We start from the raw sequence: 18,615 nt of genomic DNA on the forward strand, positions 1-18,615 counted from the left end.
CAAGGTAAGGAGTCCAACAGGAGATGGCTGGAAAAAACCACACTCTCAAGTGTACAAGAAATCAATCCCACTACTGCAAAAGAGGAAAGAAAAAGAAAAACTGTTTTTATCAACCCTGATGTTCAAGTAAAGAAAAATAGTAATCTTTCAAGAATGTGTACCAAGGAAGCCTTTACGTGAGTTTGAGGTCAGAATTCACACTACCTCTGTGGTACAAAATGACAAGCTAAGGATTTGACTTAATTTGGTTCCAGTGTGGTGGCAATCCCCAACAACTCACAAAAGTATGACAAATCTTCTCTGGAAGCAGAGAACTTCCAGACTTAACTTCAATCTAGGCCTCAAAGAATCCCTAGGTTCCCAGAAAAATAAGTGGCTCATAAAAAAATAAATAAATAAAATAAAATAAAATAAAATAAAATCACGAATATAAGGAAACAAAGAACCATGACTGAAGCCAGCAGAATCAGGTAACGCTCATGGATACTGGAATTATCGGACACAGAATACAAGATATTTACGTGTAATATATTTAAGTAAACAAAAGTTAAGCCAAGGAAAGGGACTATAAAAAACAACCAAGCAGATTTAAGAAAAAAAAAAGACAGCCAAGCATGGTGGCTCACGCCTGTAATCCCAGCACTTTGAGAAGCCAAGGCGGCAGATCGCTCGAGCTCAGGAGTTCAAGACCAGCCTCAGCAACATGGTGAAACCTCATCTCTATTAAAAATACAAAAATTAGTGAGTCATGGTGGTGCACGCCTGTAGTCCCAGCTACTCAAGGGGGCTGAGGTGGGAGGGTCGCTTGAGCCCAGGGAGGTCAAGGCTGCAGTGAGCTGAGATGGTACCACTGCACTCTGGCCTGGGCAACAGACTGAGACCCTGTCTCAAAAAATAATAATAATAAAATAAAAGGAGAACTACAAAACATAATTCTTAAGAATGAAATTAGAGTAAATAAAATTTAAAAGCCCAGCACTATTCACAATAGCAAAGACTTGGAATCAACCCAAATGTCCATCTGTGACAGACTGGATTAAGAAAATGTGGCACATATACACCATGGAATACTATGCAGCCATAAAAAAGGATGAGTTTGCGTCCTTTGTAGGGACATGGATGCAGCTGGAAACCATCATTCTTAGCAAACTATCACAAGAACAGAAAACCAAACACCGCATGTTCTCACTCATAGGTGGGAACTGAACAATGAGATCACTTGGACTCGGGAAGGGGAACATCACACACCAGGGCCTATCATGGGGAGAGGGGAGGGGGGAGGGATTGCATTGGGAGTTATACCTGATATAAATGATGAATTGATGGGTGCTGACGAGTTGATGGGTGCAGCACACCAACATGGCACAAGTATACACATGTAACAAACCTGCACGTTATGCACATGTACCCTAGAACTTAAAGTATAATTAAAAAAAAATTAAAAATAAAATAAAAGCCCAATGGGCTTCTACTTATCATCAGGCTCTAGCAATTTTCAATTTACAGCCAATCTTTCATCTACCCCCAACCACCCCAGCCATCGTTGCTATTGAGAATATCAGTTGTCCTAACAGTTATGCCTTTATAGGTAATCTGTTTTCTCTGGCTGTTCTCAAAAACCAATTAGACGCGTGTTAGCCTTCTCATTCTATCCTTTGCATCTCTTAGCCTCTCTTTCATACTTTCTATTTCTTTGTCTCTCTGGACTGCATTCTGGTTTTTTTTTTAATCCGTCTTTTTCCATAAATGTGACTTTGGAGCTATGTAATTATTTTACCTAGTTTTAAAATAAACCAGGTCTCCTTGGACAAATGGCTGACTGTAAGCCTGGAGCAGGAAATGGACAAAGTGAACCTGAACCTGGAATATTTTGTCAAAAAAAAAAAAAAAAAAAGGAAAGAAAGAGAAAAAAGGTTTTCAAAGATTACTTGGGTCATGTAAATGGACCTTGGAGCCAATATGAAGATGCTCCCACTGGCCAAAGATGGATGAAGTAATTTGTGCATCAATCTGAATATCAGCTACAATGGATTGAGGCACACACACCATTCCACAAGTTATCCATCTGTGTCCTGTGGATAGGCATTTGAATTATTTCCAGTTTTTAGCTACCATGAATAATACTGCTATGAATATTAATGTCCATATATCCTGGTATTTATGTGTACTAATTTTTCTAGAGTATGTCCTGAGTAGCAGAATTTCTGGGTCATAAGATACATATATCTTCAGATTTACCAGATAAGGCCAAACTGTTCTGTGGCTGTTTACTCTGTGGCCTCTTACAAGTTCTTCAAGAGTCTAATGGTACAGGAGAATATACTGTAAGTACATTATTATCTTCCCTCTGAAAGCCACCCTGTTCACCTCAATACTCTAAGGGAAACTGCTGCTATATTATGGGTGGTTCTGTTTTTAACAGTTTCAGTATTTTGTTTTCAAAATGAATGCCAGGCATATCACCTTTATTACTACTGAATACTTGAACATGATGATTTTCATAGCGCCAACATATTACAAAAACAAAATAAAACAAAAACAATGCTTCCTGTAAAAAAAAAAAAAAACAAAAAGAAACTAATCAGGTGTTCTTGTCTTCGAATGGGCCCTTCAATAATTCTATCTGCAGTCTTTATAATGACTGCGAATATGATGAGTATCTAATAGGATTAGCACCTCTAAGACACCATTACAGCATATTGAATTAAATCTATCTATCCTACATAACCTGAGATTTCATTTTTTCTAAAGACAACAGATTTAAAGAGAAGTTTATCTATCACAGTTTAGAAAAACTAACAACCATCTACTTGAAAGAACAGGTAAAATAAAGAATCTTCATGTGTTTCTTTAAATATTATGATGTCCTCCTCCTTTCTTTATGCCTAATAGCAACTAAATGAGGTTCTGTTTACAGCAAATAATAAATTAAACTTTGGCTCAGGTAAAACCAGAAGTATATTAAAAACACTGCTGGATGGTACAACAAAAGTATACATAGATAAATAGGGGGATGGTAAGTGTACGGGTGAGGGATGAGGGAAGAAGCGGGTAGGGAGGGAAGGAGTGTAGAGAGCAGATATAGCAACATATTTACATTTAGGGAATCCAGGTGTTCTTTAAGCTATCCTAAAAACTGAATGTTGGTTCAAAGTTTTTCAAAATAAAAAGGTGAAGAGAAAAAGATCTAGAAGAATATATACCAAAATGTTGACATTCTCTGGGTTACAAAATTACAAGTAACATTTAAAACTGCAGTTAATTAGGATCTTTCTATGATGATCAAATATTCCTTGTGTAGTAAAATGATCTTTCTACAATGATCAAATATTACTTGTGTAGTAAAATATTTTTAATATTTTTATTTATTAAAATATAATTAATATTAAAAACTCTTCTATTTTAACCTAAAAAATAAGGGTATTGGATGCCCCTTGCATATACTTACACATCCACACGAATCTGGTCCCCCATTGAACAGGGAACAAGCTATCCTCACAATTTCTGCCTCTATCTTGCGTAGTCCTGGGAAGATATCTGGATGCAGGGGGTTACTCCATGCAAAATCTCCATAAGCCTGTAAAGAAATGCAAGCAGAGGTGAAATTAAAACTATTACACTGTATAGGACAAAGAATCATGCACTAAACAACAGTTTCTAAGTATTAGGCACAACAACAGAAACTGGAAAAAAAGGTAAGATATATTCCTCAACCTAAAGAAGATCAAAACACAGCGGAGGAGACAGACATGTAAATAAATAATTTTACAGGCTGGGCGCGGTGGCTCAAGCCTGTAATCCCAGCACTTTGGGAGGCCGAGACGGGCGGATCACGAGGTCAGGAGATCAAGACCATCCTGGCTAACACGGTGAAACCCCGTCTCTACTAAAAATACAAAAAAATTAGCCAGGCGAGGTGGCGGGCGCCTGTAGTCCCAGCTACTCCGGAGACTGAGACAGGAGAATGGCGTAAACCCGGGAGGCGGAGCTTGCAGTGAGCTCAGATCTGGCCACTGCACTCCAGTCCAGGCCACAGAGCAAGACTCTGCCTCAAAAAAATAAATAAATAAATAAATAAATAAATAAATAATTTTACAATATGGTGAAGAAAGAAGTATAAATATGGTTAAAAGCTCAGACCATAACACTAAACTGACCCAGCAGGGAGTCTAAGCTTTGCCTATTATTTTCAGCTGTGTAGGTCACATACTCTAAGGTTGTTTCTTCATACGCAGAAGTAGTTATGGTAGCTATCTTCTAGCGTTCTAGCAATCATTAAATAACATAATGCATGTGAAGCACTTAGTAGAGTGTCTGGCACAAAGCAGCTGTTGTTATCGATTGCAATACCAGGTTTGTGTACAGAGTGCTAAGGGACCCTGAAGAGGGAACAACATTCTGAGTGGTCTAGAAGTGTCTGCTGAGTGGAACTTTGAGAGATGAGTAGGAATCATCATTTGGAACAAGACAAATGATGGAAGGGAAGGAAAACAACATGATAAGAGCACGACACACTTAGTAAAGAAAAAAGGCAGGATTAGTGTTTACGTGGGAAATAAAGAGAAGTAGTTAAGAAAAAATAAGTGGGAGCTGGCTCATGAAGAAACTTGTATTCTCTGCTGCATAAGAACCTGAGTTTCATCCAGTAGATAATGGGAAAGTACTTAAAGATTTTAAGCACAAAAGATCAGAGCATTACACCAACTTACGCAAAATCTGTCATATTTATTAAGAGACACTTCCATATTTTTAATAATTGAACACAAAGACCTTAGAGATCATCAGTACAACCCCAATTTTAAATGATGAAGTGGAGTTTCCAAAATAAAAATGACGGCTGAGCGCAATTGTTCACACCTGTAATCCCAACACTTTCAGGGGCCGAAGCAGGAAGCAGGTGGATCACTTGAGGCTGGGAGTTCAAGACCAGCCTGGGCAACAGAGTGAGACCCCCATCTCTACCAAAAATATATAAAAATTAGCTGGGTGTAATGATGCATGCCTGTAGTCCCACCTACTCAGGAGGCTGAGGTGGGAGGATCACTTGAGCCAAAGAGGTCAAGGCTGAAGTGAGCCATGATCACACCACTCCACTCCAGCCTGTGTGACAGAGTGAGACTCTGTCTCTAAAAATAATAAAATAAAATAAAAATAAATGTGATGAGAAATGGAAGCAGCTAAGAATGAGAATGATTTGAAGTTACATAAGACCACTGCTCATCTCGGGTCACAGGATTTGAGAAAATTATGAAAGAGTTTCCCTATCCTATCTCTCCTTATCAAACAAAATCTGTCTCACTATAACAAATCTCATCTGACAGGACTATCTTCCCTAGTAGTCTGCCTTCTAGACAGGACATCTGCAAAGACTGAAAACATAAATAACACTACTATTTGACAGACTGAAGATGTCTTTGATAATATTATACATATTTGCCTATGTTTGTGTGAAGAGAAACTTTTATGGTTTTATTGTAACAATAAGCTTTCCTTAAGTAGTTTTTCTAATTACAAAAGGAGAAAAAAGGAGGTCATGTAAACTAGCACAGACCTCATAGGTTTTCCTCAAGAACTGGACGCTCACCTTCACAAGGAGCTCAGTGAGCTTCTCCTCCCCACTGTACACTGTTCCAGAGGCTCTCCCCTCTTGCCAGAAGGCATCTGCAGAGAAAGGTAAGGTCATTAGGTCAATAAGCAGGAATCTCTGGGAAGACAGGTTCTCATAAAGAAGAAACAGGAAGAAACCCCTCTGGGTACAAAAGAAAAAAATGTTGAGTGGAAACCCAACAGCATTCTTATAGCAAGTCAAGAAAAAAGTTCAATAAAGAGTTAGCACAGTAAAATAAAGATGAAAAATCATTATTATCAGCAATGTGAAAAAGATATTAATAGCATTTAGGTACAATAAAGGCAGTCTGATAACAATGTTGTCCTCATCCTCAACTACCTTCTAACAGCAGGAACATTTGCCTTTGTCTATACTTATTTTTCGTTCTCTATATGGCTCTGGAGTGGCCTTTTTCTGCAATAGCTTCCTTCTTCTCTCCCTTCCTATCCAGTCCTAGGAATTTTGAGAACTGTTATGCACAGAGTTGGCAGAAGAAACCAAGATGAAAAGTGTGAAATGTCAGCACACTATCATCACAGATGAAACCAGCAAACAAACCACAATGAGGAATAAACCATGAGCACCCTGGTCTCAGACACCGGCTCCCTTAAGCCAAGCCTGGAAACCCACATAGAACTAGTTATTTGCTTCCAGCAGCACATGCTGTAGCATTCAAGATCAGGAACACAGTCAACATTGGGATAAACCTCCTTTATCCCAGTGTGGAAAGAAAAGTAAAGTTCCTGACTAGAATATAAGATCTGACTTTTCACTTTCCTCTCTCCCTGAGACAGTCTTCATTTTACCCACAAATCTGTTATGTGGGTGTCTCAGGTCCTTGTGCTACAATGCAGCTGTGCCCTATTGAAAGTGGGTAGTAAGAAAGCTATTACAGAAACACACCAACTAAAAACTGCATGGAGCCATGGGCTCTCCAAAGCAAAGATCTTCAGCTCTTGAGAACAGAAAACTAAGTGGTAAATATACAAACAAACTCATTCTCACAGCAATCTGCCAAGCTCTGGCTTGCTGCCTGTTTGACTCTCTCTTTCCTTAGAGGACACTGCTCTGTACTATACACAGCTTCAGACCAGTGGTCACCAGCCTTTTGAAAATAAGATAACTGGTTTCATTTCCTGTTCTTTTACTCATGCTAGAGAATACAGCAATGGACAATGACTTAAACATTAAAGAGAAGGCAATATGGTGGTGGCGACCAGCTCTCATAATCATGGAAATCTTTAACACACAGGTTTTAGAGTGCTAACCCCTCCTGTATTCACCTACATCCTAGACTATATCAAATTTTGTACTATTCAATGTCAAGACCTCAACACATGTCACTCAGAAACTGTAACGGTATTTGTCAAGGCCGGGTACAGTGGCTCAAACCTATAATCCTAGCACCTTGGGAGGCCAAGGCAGGCAGATCACCTGAGTTCAGGAGTTCGAGACCAGCCTGGGCAACATGGTGAAACCTTATCTTTACTAAAAACAAAAAATTAGCTGGGTATGGTGCCGCACGCCTGTAATCCCAGCTACTTGGGAGGCTGAGGCACAAGAATTGCTTAAGCCTGGGAGGTGGAGGTTGCAGTGAGCTGAGATCGCACCACTGCATTCCAGCCCGGGCAACACGGTGAGACTCTGTCTCAAAAAATAAAAAATAAGGGTATTTGTCAAAATGCAACATGGCCCCTGGATTGGCTCCTAGAATAGAAAAAAGAACATTAGTTTAAAATAAAACAAAGCAAAACAACAAAATAAAAATCCTGATGAACTAGAAATAGAATTTGTAGTGTAGTTAATAACACTGTACCAATGTTAATTTTTTAGTTTTGATAAACGTACCATGGTTATAGAGGATGTTAACATCAGGAGAAGCTGGGTATAGGGAAATCTCTATCATCTTTGCTACTTTTCTGTAAATATATCAAACTAAAAAGCTTATTTTTAAAAACTACTTGTAATATCTTAATCAGTAACAAACATGAATCCGTTTGAGTTAATAATAGCAATAATGGTTAACATTTACTGAACATTTACTATATGCCAGGCACTATAAAACATTTACACATGTATGATCTCATTTAATCCCCACAATCATCTTTTCAAGTAAGTACTGTACTACTATTACTATCCCCATTGTAGAGATACAGGAACTGTGACATACAGAAGTAACTCGCCAAAGGCATACTTTAAGTGGCAAACCAAGATATGAATCCAGACTTACATTATATGAATCCAGGGTTACACTCTTAAGCACCAAGCTATTTGGTGTATTTATCCATCCCATATGTGGTCATGCATATATGTGTATACACACAGACAAACACTATTAGCATTCTCAGAAACAGATAGATATACATATATAGATAGATGTAAACTATACAGACAACTCTACCTATAGCTACATGCAGAAAGAGATACCATCTGTTTATCTTTGATGGTGGAATTATAGTGACTTATTTTCTTTTGTGCCTTTATGCAGATTTCACATTTTTACATGAATCTGTATTTCATTTGTATTACATATCTTATATTCTCTCTTCTTAAACACTAACATAATTGTTTTATTCATGCTTACAAAAGGAAATAAAGCCAAGTTCCACTGTCTCTGAGATTTGCTTGCTTTATGGATAACGGATGAATCTAAACATAATTTTAAAAATATGAAATTCAACCTGTGAAACAGAGTAGGTCCTCCTAAACATGTAAGAACCAATGATGAGTTATTCTTAACCTATATGAACATTAAACAATGACAAAACAGTCACTTTAAGGAAGTAGACAGCATGTCTATGCCAAGCATCATACCCATAGAGCTGTACTCCTTAAGTTTCTCCAAAACAGCAGATGAGCTCAGACCCTGGGAGGGCAAAGCTTTCACATACTCTTTGTCCACTTTCAGGAATGACATGTTCTTGCTAATATCATCCTTGGTCTTGTTCAACTTGTCTTGAATCTCCAAAGGTAAGAAAGACAAAGTTATCCCGATGGAAGCGTACAGCAGAGACAGCAGAATCATTATGACATTCAAGCAACTGCTCAATGCTAGACATTGCACAAGTAACTAGACTAACAATTTTCTTAAAGATATATGGTGATATTCTGACTGGTCAGCTACTTTCTGGCATGTACAACAGCCTCTTAAAAATTTGAAAAGTGACGTTTCTCTCTAAAGGTCAAGATGCACTCAGCCGGGCGCAGTGGCTCATACCTATTATCACAACTGTTCAGGAAGCCGAGGTGGGCGGATCACTAGAGGTCAGGAGTTTGATACCAGCCTGGCCAACATAGTGAAACCCCGTCTCCACTAAAAATACAAAAATTAGCCAGGCATGGTAGCAGGCATTAATAATCCCGGCTACTTGGGAAGCTGAGGCATGAGAATCACTTGAACCCAGGAGGTGGAGGCTGCAGTGAGCCAAGATCGCACCACTGTACTCCACCCAGCCTGAGCAACAGAGCAAGACTCTGTCTTAAAAAAAAAAAAAAAAAAAAAAAAGAAGCACCCAATTTCCCCATAACCCTTTTCTCTGCCACATTGATATCACTGCTACTTCACTTGGCTGGCATTGCTAAAGTCAGTACATCCTTGAGGGCAATATTTGGACTTTGATCCTGCCTTGGCAGCAGCTACAGTGTGTGTGTAAAAGAATCAAAGGTAGAACTAGGAACAGTAGCCAGAAAACTGGCGATGCCACAGTAAAAGGGATTCTGGTCCTTGTGCAAGTGATGAGCTCCTTCAACAGACATGCACACAGCACACTAGGAATTTGGAGGCCCCATGCAACACAAGCACAGGGCATTCTAAGAATTGCTAGGAACACTCCAATGTATCTCCTTAAGCTGCTATTGACAGCTTGCACTGTCTGACCCCAAAATGTTAAGAGGAACTAAGGCCCTTTCTGCTAGGCAGTTTATCAACTACGGTTCTCTTCTTTTCCATCCTCAAAGCCACAGCTTCTGAGCTGTTTTCTTTTATTCACTTACTCAACAAATATGTAGGCTAGGGATACATAGTGAACAAAACAAACTTAGGCAATGGAGCACACAGGGAAAAAAAAAACCCTCCTGTCCTCATGACATTTATTTTCAGCAGAAGAGACAGAAAATAAGTCAGGTAACAAAAAGTGCTGAGGGAAAAAAATAGTAAAGAGGCAGAAGGGCAGGGGCTGCTACTTATAGCAAAAGACTCTTGGGTAGCAGGTTTGGGGAGAGAAGCTACATGTCACGATTTGTTCATGTCACAGCCTGCTATTGTTTCAGCAACATATTTGTTATAGAACTCAAGAACTCGCTTCACACTAAGATTTTCTCATCTCTAGCTATGGATAATCAGAATACAAGAGGATCTTCTTAGATATGGCCCTCAATGAAACCACAGGGAAAGCCACTCCTTTCAGGCATGTCTGCAATAGTCTAACAGGCCCACATTGGCAGGGAGCAGACGCTACACTCCTGAGCAATGCCCGGGCATGCTACAGACGTGAAGATATTTTTTAAGTTGTAAATTTAAAAATTAATTCACATAAATGGTGACTCATGCAACAGAACAGGCTATGAAAGCTGAGCTTCCATGTATAGAGTATGCTATTGCCATAAAATAAACACAAAAAGTGACAGAGAGGTATATTAGAAAGCACAGCAAGGACTTCCTTACCCCCAATTCTTGCCTCAAAGCCTGTATTATGTTACCCAATATAGTTTCTTCAAAGCGTTTATTTCAAAATAAAATTCCACAATTTGTTTACTTCTTTACTTTCTGTCTTAACCTAAAATGTAAGTTCCATGAGAGTAAGGATTTGGTCTTGTTCACTACCATATCCCCAGCATCCAGAAAAGTACTTGACACTGAGCAGGTGGCTCAATAAGCATGTGTGAAGTGAATAAATGACAGAGGCATACACACATGCGCACACACACACACACACACACATATACACATGTAACTTTTCGTCTCTAAGCCTCAGAACCTGCTTCTGAAAAATGGAGAGTGATTAGATAGTCCTTAGCAAGCTAAGGATCTTCCAATTCTGTTACTTTATAAGTTTAAGAGTGGGTTCTGGAACCCTAGCATTTATTTGTCTCAAAGTCTGGAAACTGAAGAAGTGAGAAGGAAAAAAAAATCAGGAGATAAGGGGAAATCCTAATGTTCTTTGTGCTACAATCCATCTTCTACAATACCTTCCCTGTCCCCATCCCTAATATTCCATAAGGACTAGATTTACTTTTAGGGATTAATATAATTTGGAGAGCAAACACAAGCCTATGTGCTCACATTCCCCTTCACCACCTGTTATTGCTTCCACTCCCCTACAGGAAATGAACCTGAAGATACATATCTCTGTCTGAATGGATTTCAGCCAAAGGTTAAAGATAACTGACAAACTTTAGGTCAGGGGTTGGCAAATGAACCCTGGTATAGCCAGGAAAGGGAACTGAAAGCCAAAAGTAAAAGAAAACTTGGAAGGCAGGTAAAGTTGGGAAAGACCAAAGGGGGTTGGGGAGGGCACTGGAGGAGATGAAGATTCCAAGGACTCATATGCCTTCCTTAGAGCTTGTCAAGTGGCCTGCCCTGTTTATCTTCATCTGTGACAACCTGTGGGAGGCGCAGAGGTGACTACCTTATCCTCAGCATGGGTGAGGGCAAAGGTGACATAACAAAGGGGACATACTACAATACAGATAATTGCAAAGAGCAAGAGACAGCGCTGTGCAACTTGGGATCAGCAAACTACAGCCAGGAACCAACTAAGGCCTACCTGAATTCGTAAAGAAAGTTTCATTGGAATACAGCCAGGCTCATTCCTGAACCTCTTGCTGCTGTCCGTCTGCAAGGGCAGAGGTGAGGAGTTGCAACAGAAATGATATGGCCTATAGAGCCCAAAATGTTTCATATCTAGCCCTTTACAGAAAACATTTGCCAACCCCTGACCTAAACCATGTAAGCACCCAACTCCTAGATAAATATCTAAAGTCAGCCAGCCGCATATTGTTTCAAAGCACCTAACAATACAGTCAGATTTTCTCATTTTCTCATTTCAAATTCTTACTTCCTTAACAGGCTTCTCATCTCTCTTTTGGCCAGTTACGTTGGGGAAAGGGTTAAGTCAGGGTTCTCAACTTTGGCCATTTTGACATTTCCAGCCAGATAATTCTGTTTGGGGGGCGGGGGGCTGTCCTGTACATTGTAGGATATTTAGTGTTTATGGTATACATATAATATGGATATTTAGCATTTCTGGTCACCATCCATTACATGCCAAGAGCACCACTCCATCTAAGCTGTGACCACCAAAAACGTCTCCAAACGCTGCCAAGTGTCCCCTGGAGGTAAGGGACAAAATCACCCCTCCACTTTGAGAATATTAGGTTTAGTAAATAGAAAGAAAGAGGCATGATTATCAGGAGGGAAAAAAAAGATGACATACAGATTCTACTTACCTTACGACCAATAATGGGCATCTTCCTGGTAAGCTTAAAACATTTCTTTTTAAACCTTGACCATAAACCTAAAAGAAACAAATGGTTCTCTTATTCAAATAAATTTCCATGGATATGACCTGCATATAGCAAACACTCAAACGTGTCTTCCACAACCTCACTTGCCTTCCAATTGCAAAAGTTTCTTTCCTTTAAAAAATAAAAAAAAAACTTTTAAATTTATATTTGTGAATAAGTACTATATTTACATGGTTCAAAATTTTAAAAATACAAACGCATACACACACAGTAGAGCAGTGAAGCTTCCCTCTCTCAAACCTATCCCCCCGACCCTCATGCTACCTCCCACTTTCTTTATGCATACATGTGCAACAGTAAAGCTATAATATTATTTGTCTCCCTTTTTTTGAACAAAAAGTAGCACACTCTAGCACTGTGGTAGACCTTGTTTTTCCACTTAGAAGTATTATCGTAAAGATCAGTGCATCCTCATTCATTTTTATAGCTGCAGAGTATTCCATTATATGGATGTGCCAAAATTTATTTAACCTGCCCCTTAATTATGGATATATAGGTTGCTTCTAATATTTGCTATTACAAATCAGGCTGAAATAAATAACCTTGTAACACACACCACACTGCACACCTACAGGATAAACTCCCACAAGCAGAACTACTAGGTCAAATGACATATGTATTGCAGAATTCTTGACCTTCCTAAGGTTTCTAGATGTTCAACATTTCTCTTCCTTCCCCCAAGACTAATGGCCAGCCCCTGTTTTTAGCTTGTTTTTCTTGGATCTATGTCCAGCCTCTCATCCAACACAGATTCTAACATTTTCTGGACCTACAAATGCCCTCAAAATTGTGGATGCTAGCCAGGCACTGTGGTTCACACCTCTAATCCCAGCACTGTGGGAGGCCGAGGTGGGAGGACTGCTTGAGCACAAGAGTGTGAGACCAGCCTGGGCAACACAGTGAGACCCCGTCTCAACAAAAAGAAAAAAAAGTTTGAAAAATCATAGATGCCAGAGTCCACTCTGTCAGGCAGTACACAGAACAAATAGGGAATGCTAATCCTGTCGATTATAATAATCATAAATACATGGCATCTAAATAGACTACTAGACCTTCTGATGCATTCATAATCAATGTATCTCGACTGACTGTGACAACAGCATTCTGAAGCTGGCACAGAAGGCATTATATACAATCCACAAGTGACATAAAAGGCAATGGAAGATCAAAGCATCAAAACTTGCTCAAGGCCACAGATAAAATCAGTGACGGAGCAAAGTTTTAACTGAGGTCTTGGTATTTTCAGTCCAGGATTCCCAGGACTCTACACTGCTTCAAATGTACCACAGGAATTTTCTGTCTGAGTCTGTAAGAATCTACGCCTGGCTTTTTTATCCAAGGTGTGAACTGAATATGAACTTCTACTGCATTCCTAGGAGTCTGGGAATTCCCACTTTCCTGGCCAGAAGGAGCTCCCTCTTCACTCAACAACCACGGCATGCATCTGTACCCCCTTTCTGTATCTACCACATCATGCCTTGTATCTCTGCTAGCTGTTTTTGCTTCAGCTGCATCCCTCTTTCTAACTCTTCCTAGAGTCCACATTCTGTAAACACCTGGGACAAAACCAGGTAACTAAGACACAGACTGAATAAAAAGACAAAGGGACTGAAACCACTTGTTTGTGGTTACTTTTTGTTTAAATTTTGGAGTATTTCCTTCTAGCCCTATGTTCTACATGCTGTAATACATACCTGAGATCCTGTATAATGTAAAATAACTGTATCCTCCTCACGGATAGCACTTTCTACATTATTAACAATTCTTTCTAAACATATTTTTTAATGTTATAATAGTACATCAAATGACTATAATGTAATATTGGATATTTTAGCTTCTTGTTATTCAACTATTTCTAACTGTTAAAGCTGTACAGATTCAGAACTGCTTCCTTATTTGATAAAGTAATTAATGAGGTAAAAAGAAGTCTAAAAATCAGCAAACTGGGCCAGCTGTCCAGAACTATAGTAATGTGACTAAGTGGAGGATAAAAGAACAAACTAATTTTGTGGAAGTTGTGAGAAAAAAATGGTAAAGGATAAAAAGAACAGAATACAGTGTCAGAGATGAAGAAACTAAAAATAAAAAGTTCCCATGGTCATGACCTAAAAGGATTATCGCAAAAGTCCCCAGAGGTACAGAAAGAAAAGTAATTAGAATTTTTTAGTGGGATTGAGAGTAAGGGGAAGAAGGAAGATTGAGAGATGGTCAAAAGGACAGAAAATTCCAGTTAGATGGAAGCAATAAGTTCAAGAGATCATGGTGACATAGTAAATAAAAATGTGTTGCATACATAAAGATTGCTAAGAAAGTAGATTTTAAGTGTTCTCACCATTAAAAAAGGTACATGAGGTTGGGTGTGGTGGTTTACACCTGTAAATCCAGCATTTTGGGAGGCCAAGGCAGGTGGATCACGAGGTCAGGAATTCAAGACCAGCCTGACCAACATGGTGAAACCCTGTTTCTACTAAAAATACAAAAATTAGCTGGGGGTGGTGGCATGCGCCTGTAATTCCAGCTACTCGGGAGGCTGAAGCAGGTGAATTGCTTGAGGAGGCGGAGGCTGCAGTGAGCTGAGATTGCGTCACTGCACTCCAGCCTGCATGACCAGAGCAAAACTCTGTCTCAAAAAAAGTACGTGAGGTAATCACGTTAGTTTGATTGAGCCATTCCACAACTTACACATATTTGAAAACATCATGTTGTACACCATAAACATACAATTTTTATTTGTTAATTTAAAAAAAGAATTTAAAAATTTTAAGATAACAAAATAGAAAACGCCAGTGTAAGGACAATGCATGGTACTTAACAGTTTACAAATTCCACTTATGCAAAAGATGCCATTCAGTCCTCATATTACCCATGACAAGGTAAAGCAGCTATTATGATGTCCGTTTTATTGCAAGGAAATAGGCTGAGAGAGCTTAAGGGTGTTGCCCAAGGTGGCACAACAAGAAACTGAGAGTTTATCATTTCCTCCATGACATAAAGCTAATTTCTGTTGGTAAACCATGGACAACCCACAGTTAAAATCAATGTTAAAGTAAAAGTAATAAACTGTGAGCTGATAATCACAGAGCAGACTGAAGGAAGAGGCTGCTAAACCCCTGCCCAGCTCATGCCGCTGCCCATTTTTCCTCTACCGCAGGCTCCATCCTTTGTTCCAGAACTACTCTCTTCCCTCAGGAGGGATTCAGTGTTGGAAGATCAGCAAAATTCATCACTAGTCCAGACTTCAGACTCCTCTAGTACAGTGTAACTAAAAATAACTCGACTGTTCAGCAACACATGGCAAGTGAGCAAGCGCTAAAAAAGTGAATATTCTATCAAAATTATCCCTGATCTCTGGAGGGAAGACATTCTTATCTGTGTCTAAAATTCAAGTTGGAAGTTACCAAATGAAAGTGTGCTGTGTGTGTATGTGCTAAATTGTACAAAATTGTCAACATTCGACAATTTAACAAAATTAATTTTTGTATGGTTCAAACTGGATTCAGGTATAGAAAGAGAGAAAAACAAATAGTGGTATCCTTCAGTAGTAAGATTTTAATCTTGTTCTTATTATTTATCCATATTGTCCAACTTTTCCAGAGTGAATATGTACTGCTTTTGTTTTATAATACATCTTTAGAAACAAAACAACTCAGCTGGGCATGGTGGCTCATGCCTGTAATCTCAGCACTTTGGGAGGCCGAGGCGGGCGGATCACCTGAGATCAGGAGTTCAAAACCAGCCTGGCCAACAGGGCGAAAACCCATCTCTACTAAAAACACAAAAATTAGGCAGGTGTGGTAGTGGGCACCTATAATCCCAGCTACTCAAGAGGCTGAGGCAGAGAGAATTGTTTGAACCCGGGAGGCAGAAGTTACAGTGAGCTGAGATCGTGCCACCACACTCCAGCCTGAGTGACAGAGCGAGACTCCATCCCAAAAAAAAAAACCTCAAATGGCTTGGAGTTCAGCCCACAAGGATTTAAATGGCATATCTCATCAGTATACAATGACTAACAATATTCTCATGGAAAATTGGCCTCTAGAGGCCAGCATATTCCTTTTTGACCACTAAAAGCAGGTATGTATCAGAACCTAAGATGGCTGTATCTCTACTATTAGCTAAGCAAAATGTATGGCACAGTGAGCTGCAGAACTGAAAGCAGAAGTAAATACCTAACCACAAAAAAAATGAAAAATATGGGAGGTAATGCATGTTAATCAGCTCAATTTAGCCATTTCAAAATGTATACATATTTCAAAACAATATGTTGTACATGACAAATATAAACAATGTTTATTTGCCAATTAATTTTCAAAAATTTTAAAAGTAAATACCTAGGGAGGCGGAGCAAGATGGCCGAATAGGAACAGCTCCAGTCTCCAACTCCCAGTGCGAGCAACACAGAAGACCGGTGATTTCTGCATTTTCATCTGAGGCAAACAGGGTCTGGAGTGGACCTCAAGCAATCTACAACAGACCTACAGCTGAGGGTCCTGACTATTAGAAGGAAAACTATCAAACAGGAAGAACACCTTATACCAAAACCCCATCAGTACGTCACCATCATGAAAGACCAGAGGCAGATAAAACCACAAAGATGGGGAAGAAGCAGGGCAGAAAAGCTGGAAATTCAAAAAATAAGAGCGCATCTCCCCCTGCAAAGGAGCGCAGCTCATCGCCAGCAACGGATCAAAGCTGGTCAGAGAATGACTTCGATGAAATGAGAGAAGAAGGCTTCAGTCCATCAAACTTCTCAGAGCTAAAGGAATTACGTACCCAGCGCAAATAAACTAAAAATCTTGAAAAAAGAGTGGAAGAATTGATAGCTAGAATAATTAATGCAGAGAAGGTCATAAACGAAATGACAGAGATGAAAACCATGACACGAGAAATACGTGACAAATCCACAAGCTTCAGTAACCGACTCGATCAACTGGAAGAAAGAGTATCAACGATTGAGGATCAAAAGAATGAAATGAAGCGAGAAGAGAAACCAAAAGAAAAAAGAAGAAAAAGAAATGAACAAAGCCTGCAAGAAGTATGGGATTATGTAAAAAGACCAAATCTACGTCTGATTGGGGTGCCTGAAAGTGAGGGGGAAAATGGAACCAAGTTGGAAAACACTCTTCAGGATATCATCCAGGAGAACTTCCCCAACCTCGTAGGGCAGGCCAACATTCAAATTCAGGAAATACAGAGAACACCACAAAGATACTCCTCGAGAAGAGCAACTTCAAGACACGTAATTGCCAGATTCACCAAAGTTGAAATGAAGGAAAAAATCTTAAGGGCAGCCAGAGAGAAAGGTCGGGTTACCCACAAAGGGAAGCCCATCAGACTAACAGCAGACCTCTAGGCAGAAACTCTACAAGCCAGAAGAGAGTGGGGGCCAATATTCAACATTCTTAAAGAAAAGAATTTTAAACCCAGAATTTCATATCCAGCCAAACTAAGTTTCATAAGTGAAGGAGAAATAAAATCCTTTACAGATAAGCAAATGCTTAGAGATTTTGTCACCACCAGGCCTGCCCTACAAGAGACCCTGAAGGAAGCCCTAAACATGGAAAGAAACAACCGGTACCAGCCATTGCAAAAACAGGCCAAAATGTAAAGACCATCGAGGCTAGGAAGAAACTGCATCAAATAACGAGCAAAATAACCAGTTAATATCATAATGGCAGGATCAAGTTCACACATAACAATATTAACCTTAAATGTTAATGGACTAAATGCTCCAATTAAAAGACACAGACTGGCAAACTGGATAAAGAGTCAAGACCCATCAGTCTGCTGTATTCAGGAGACACATCTCACATGCAGAGACATACATAGGCTCAAAACAAAGGGATGGAGGAAGATCTACCAAGCAAATGGAGAACAAAAAAAAGCAGGGGTTGCAATCCTAGTCTCTGATAAAATAGACTTTAAACCATCAAAGATCAAAAGAGACAAAGAAGGCCATTACATAATGGTAAAGGGATCAATTCAACAGGAAGAGCTAGCTATCCTAAATATATACGCACCCAATACAGGAGCACCCAAATTCATAAAGCAAGTCCTTAGAGACTTACAAAGAGACTTAGACTCCCATACAATAATAATGGGAGACTTCAACACTCCACTGTCAACATTAGACAGATCAACGAGACAGAAAGTTAACAAGGATATCCAGGAATTGAACTCATCTCTGCACCAAGAGGACCTAATAGACATCTATAGAACTCTCCACCCCAAATCAACAGAATATACATTCTTCTCAGCACCACATCGCACTTATTCCAAAATTGACCACATAATTGGAAGTAAAGCACTCCTCAGCAAATGTAAAAGAACAGAAATTATAACAAACTGTCTCTCAGACCACAGTGCAATCAAACTAGAACTCAGGACTAAGAAACTCAATCAAAACCGCTCCACTACATGGAAACTGAACAACCTGCTCCTGAATGACTACTGGGTACATAACAAAATGAAGGCAGAAATAA

At 39.4% G+C, this 18,615-nt stretch overlaps 1 protein-coding gene across 5 annotated transcripts in view; it reads right to left on the minus strand.

Moving 5' to 3' along the window:
• SGPL1 (sphingosine-1-phosphate lyase 1) overlaps positions 1–18,615 on the minus strand; it is a 68,657-nt gene that overhangs the window by 17,593 nt on the left and 32,449 nt on the right. For all 5 annotated transcript variants that reach the window (XM_010362855.2, XM_030940608.1, XM_030940607.1 and 2 more), the window contains 4 exons: positions 12,056–12,123; positions 8,423–8,570; positions 5,585–5,661; positions 3,449–3,577 (listed from right to left, as the gene is read on the minus strand). In XM_010362855.2, coding sequence (XP_010361157.1) covers positions 3,449–3,577; positions 5,585–5,661; positions 8,423–8,570; positions 12,056–12,123 — 422 coding nt within the window. The remainder of the gene's footprint in view (positions 1–3,448; positions 3,578–5,584; positions 5,662–8,422; positions 8,571–12,055; positions 12,124–18,615) is intronic.

Source organism: Rhinopithecus roxellana, chromosome 11 (genome assembly GCF_007565055.1).
Source record: "Rhinopithecus roxellana isolate Shanxi Qingling chromosome 11, ASM756505v1, whole genome shotgun sequence".
NCBI lineage: Eukaryota > Metazoa > Chordata > Mammalia > Primates > Cercopithecidae > Rhinopithecus > Rhinopithecus roxellana.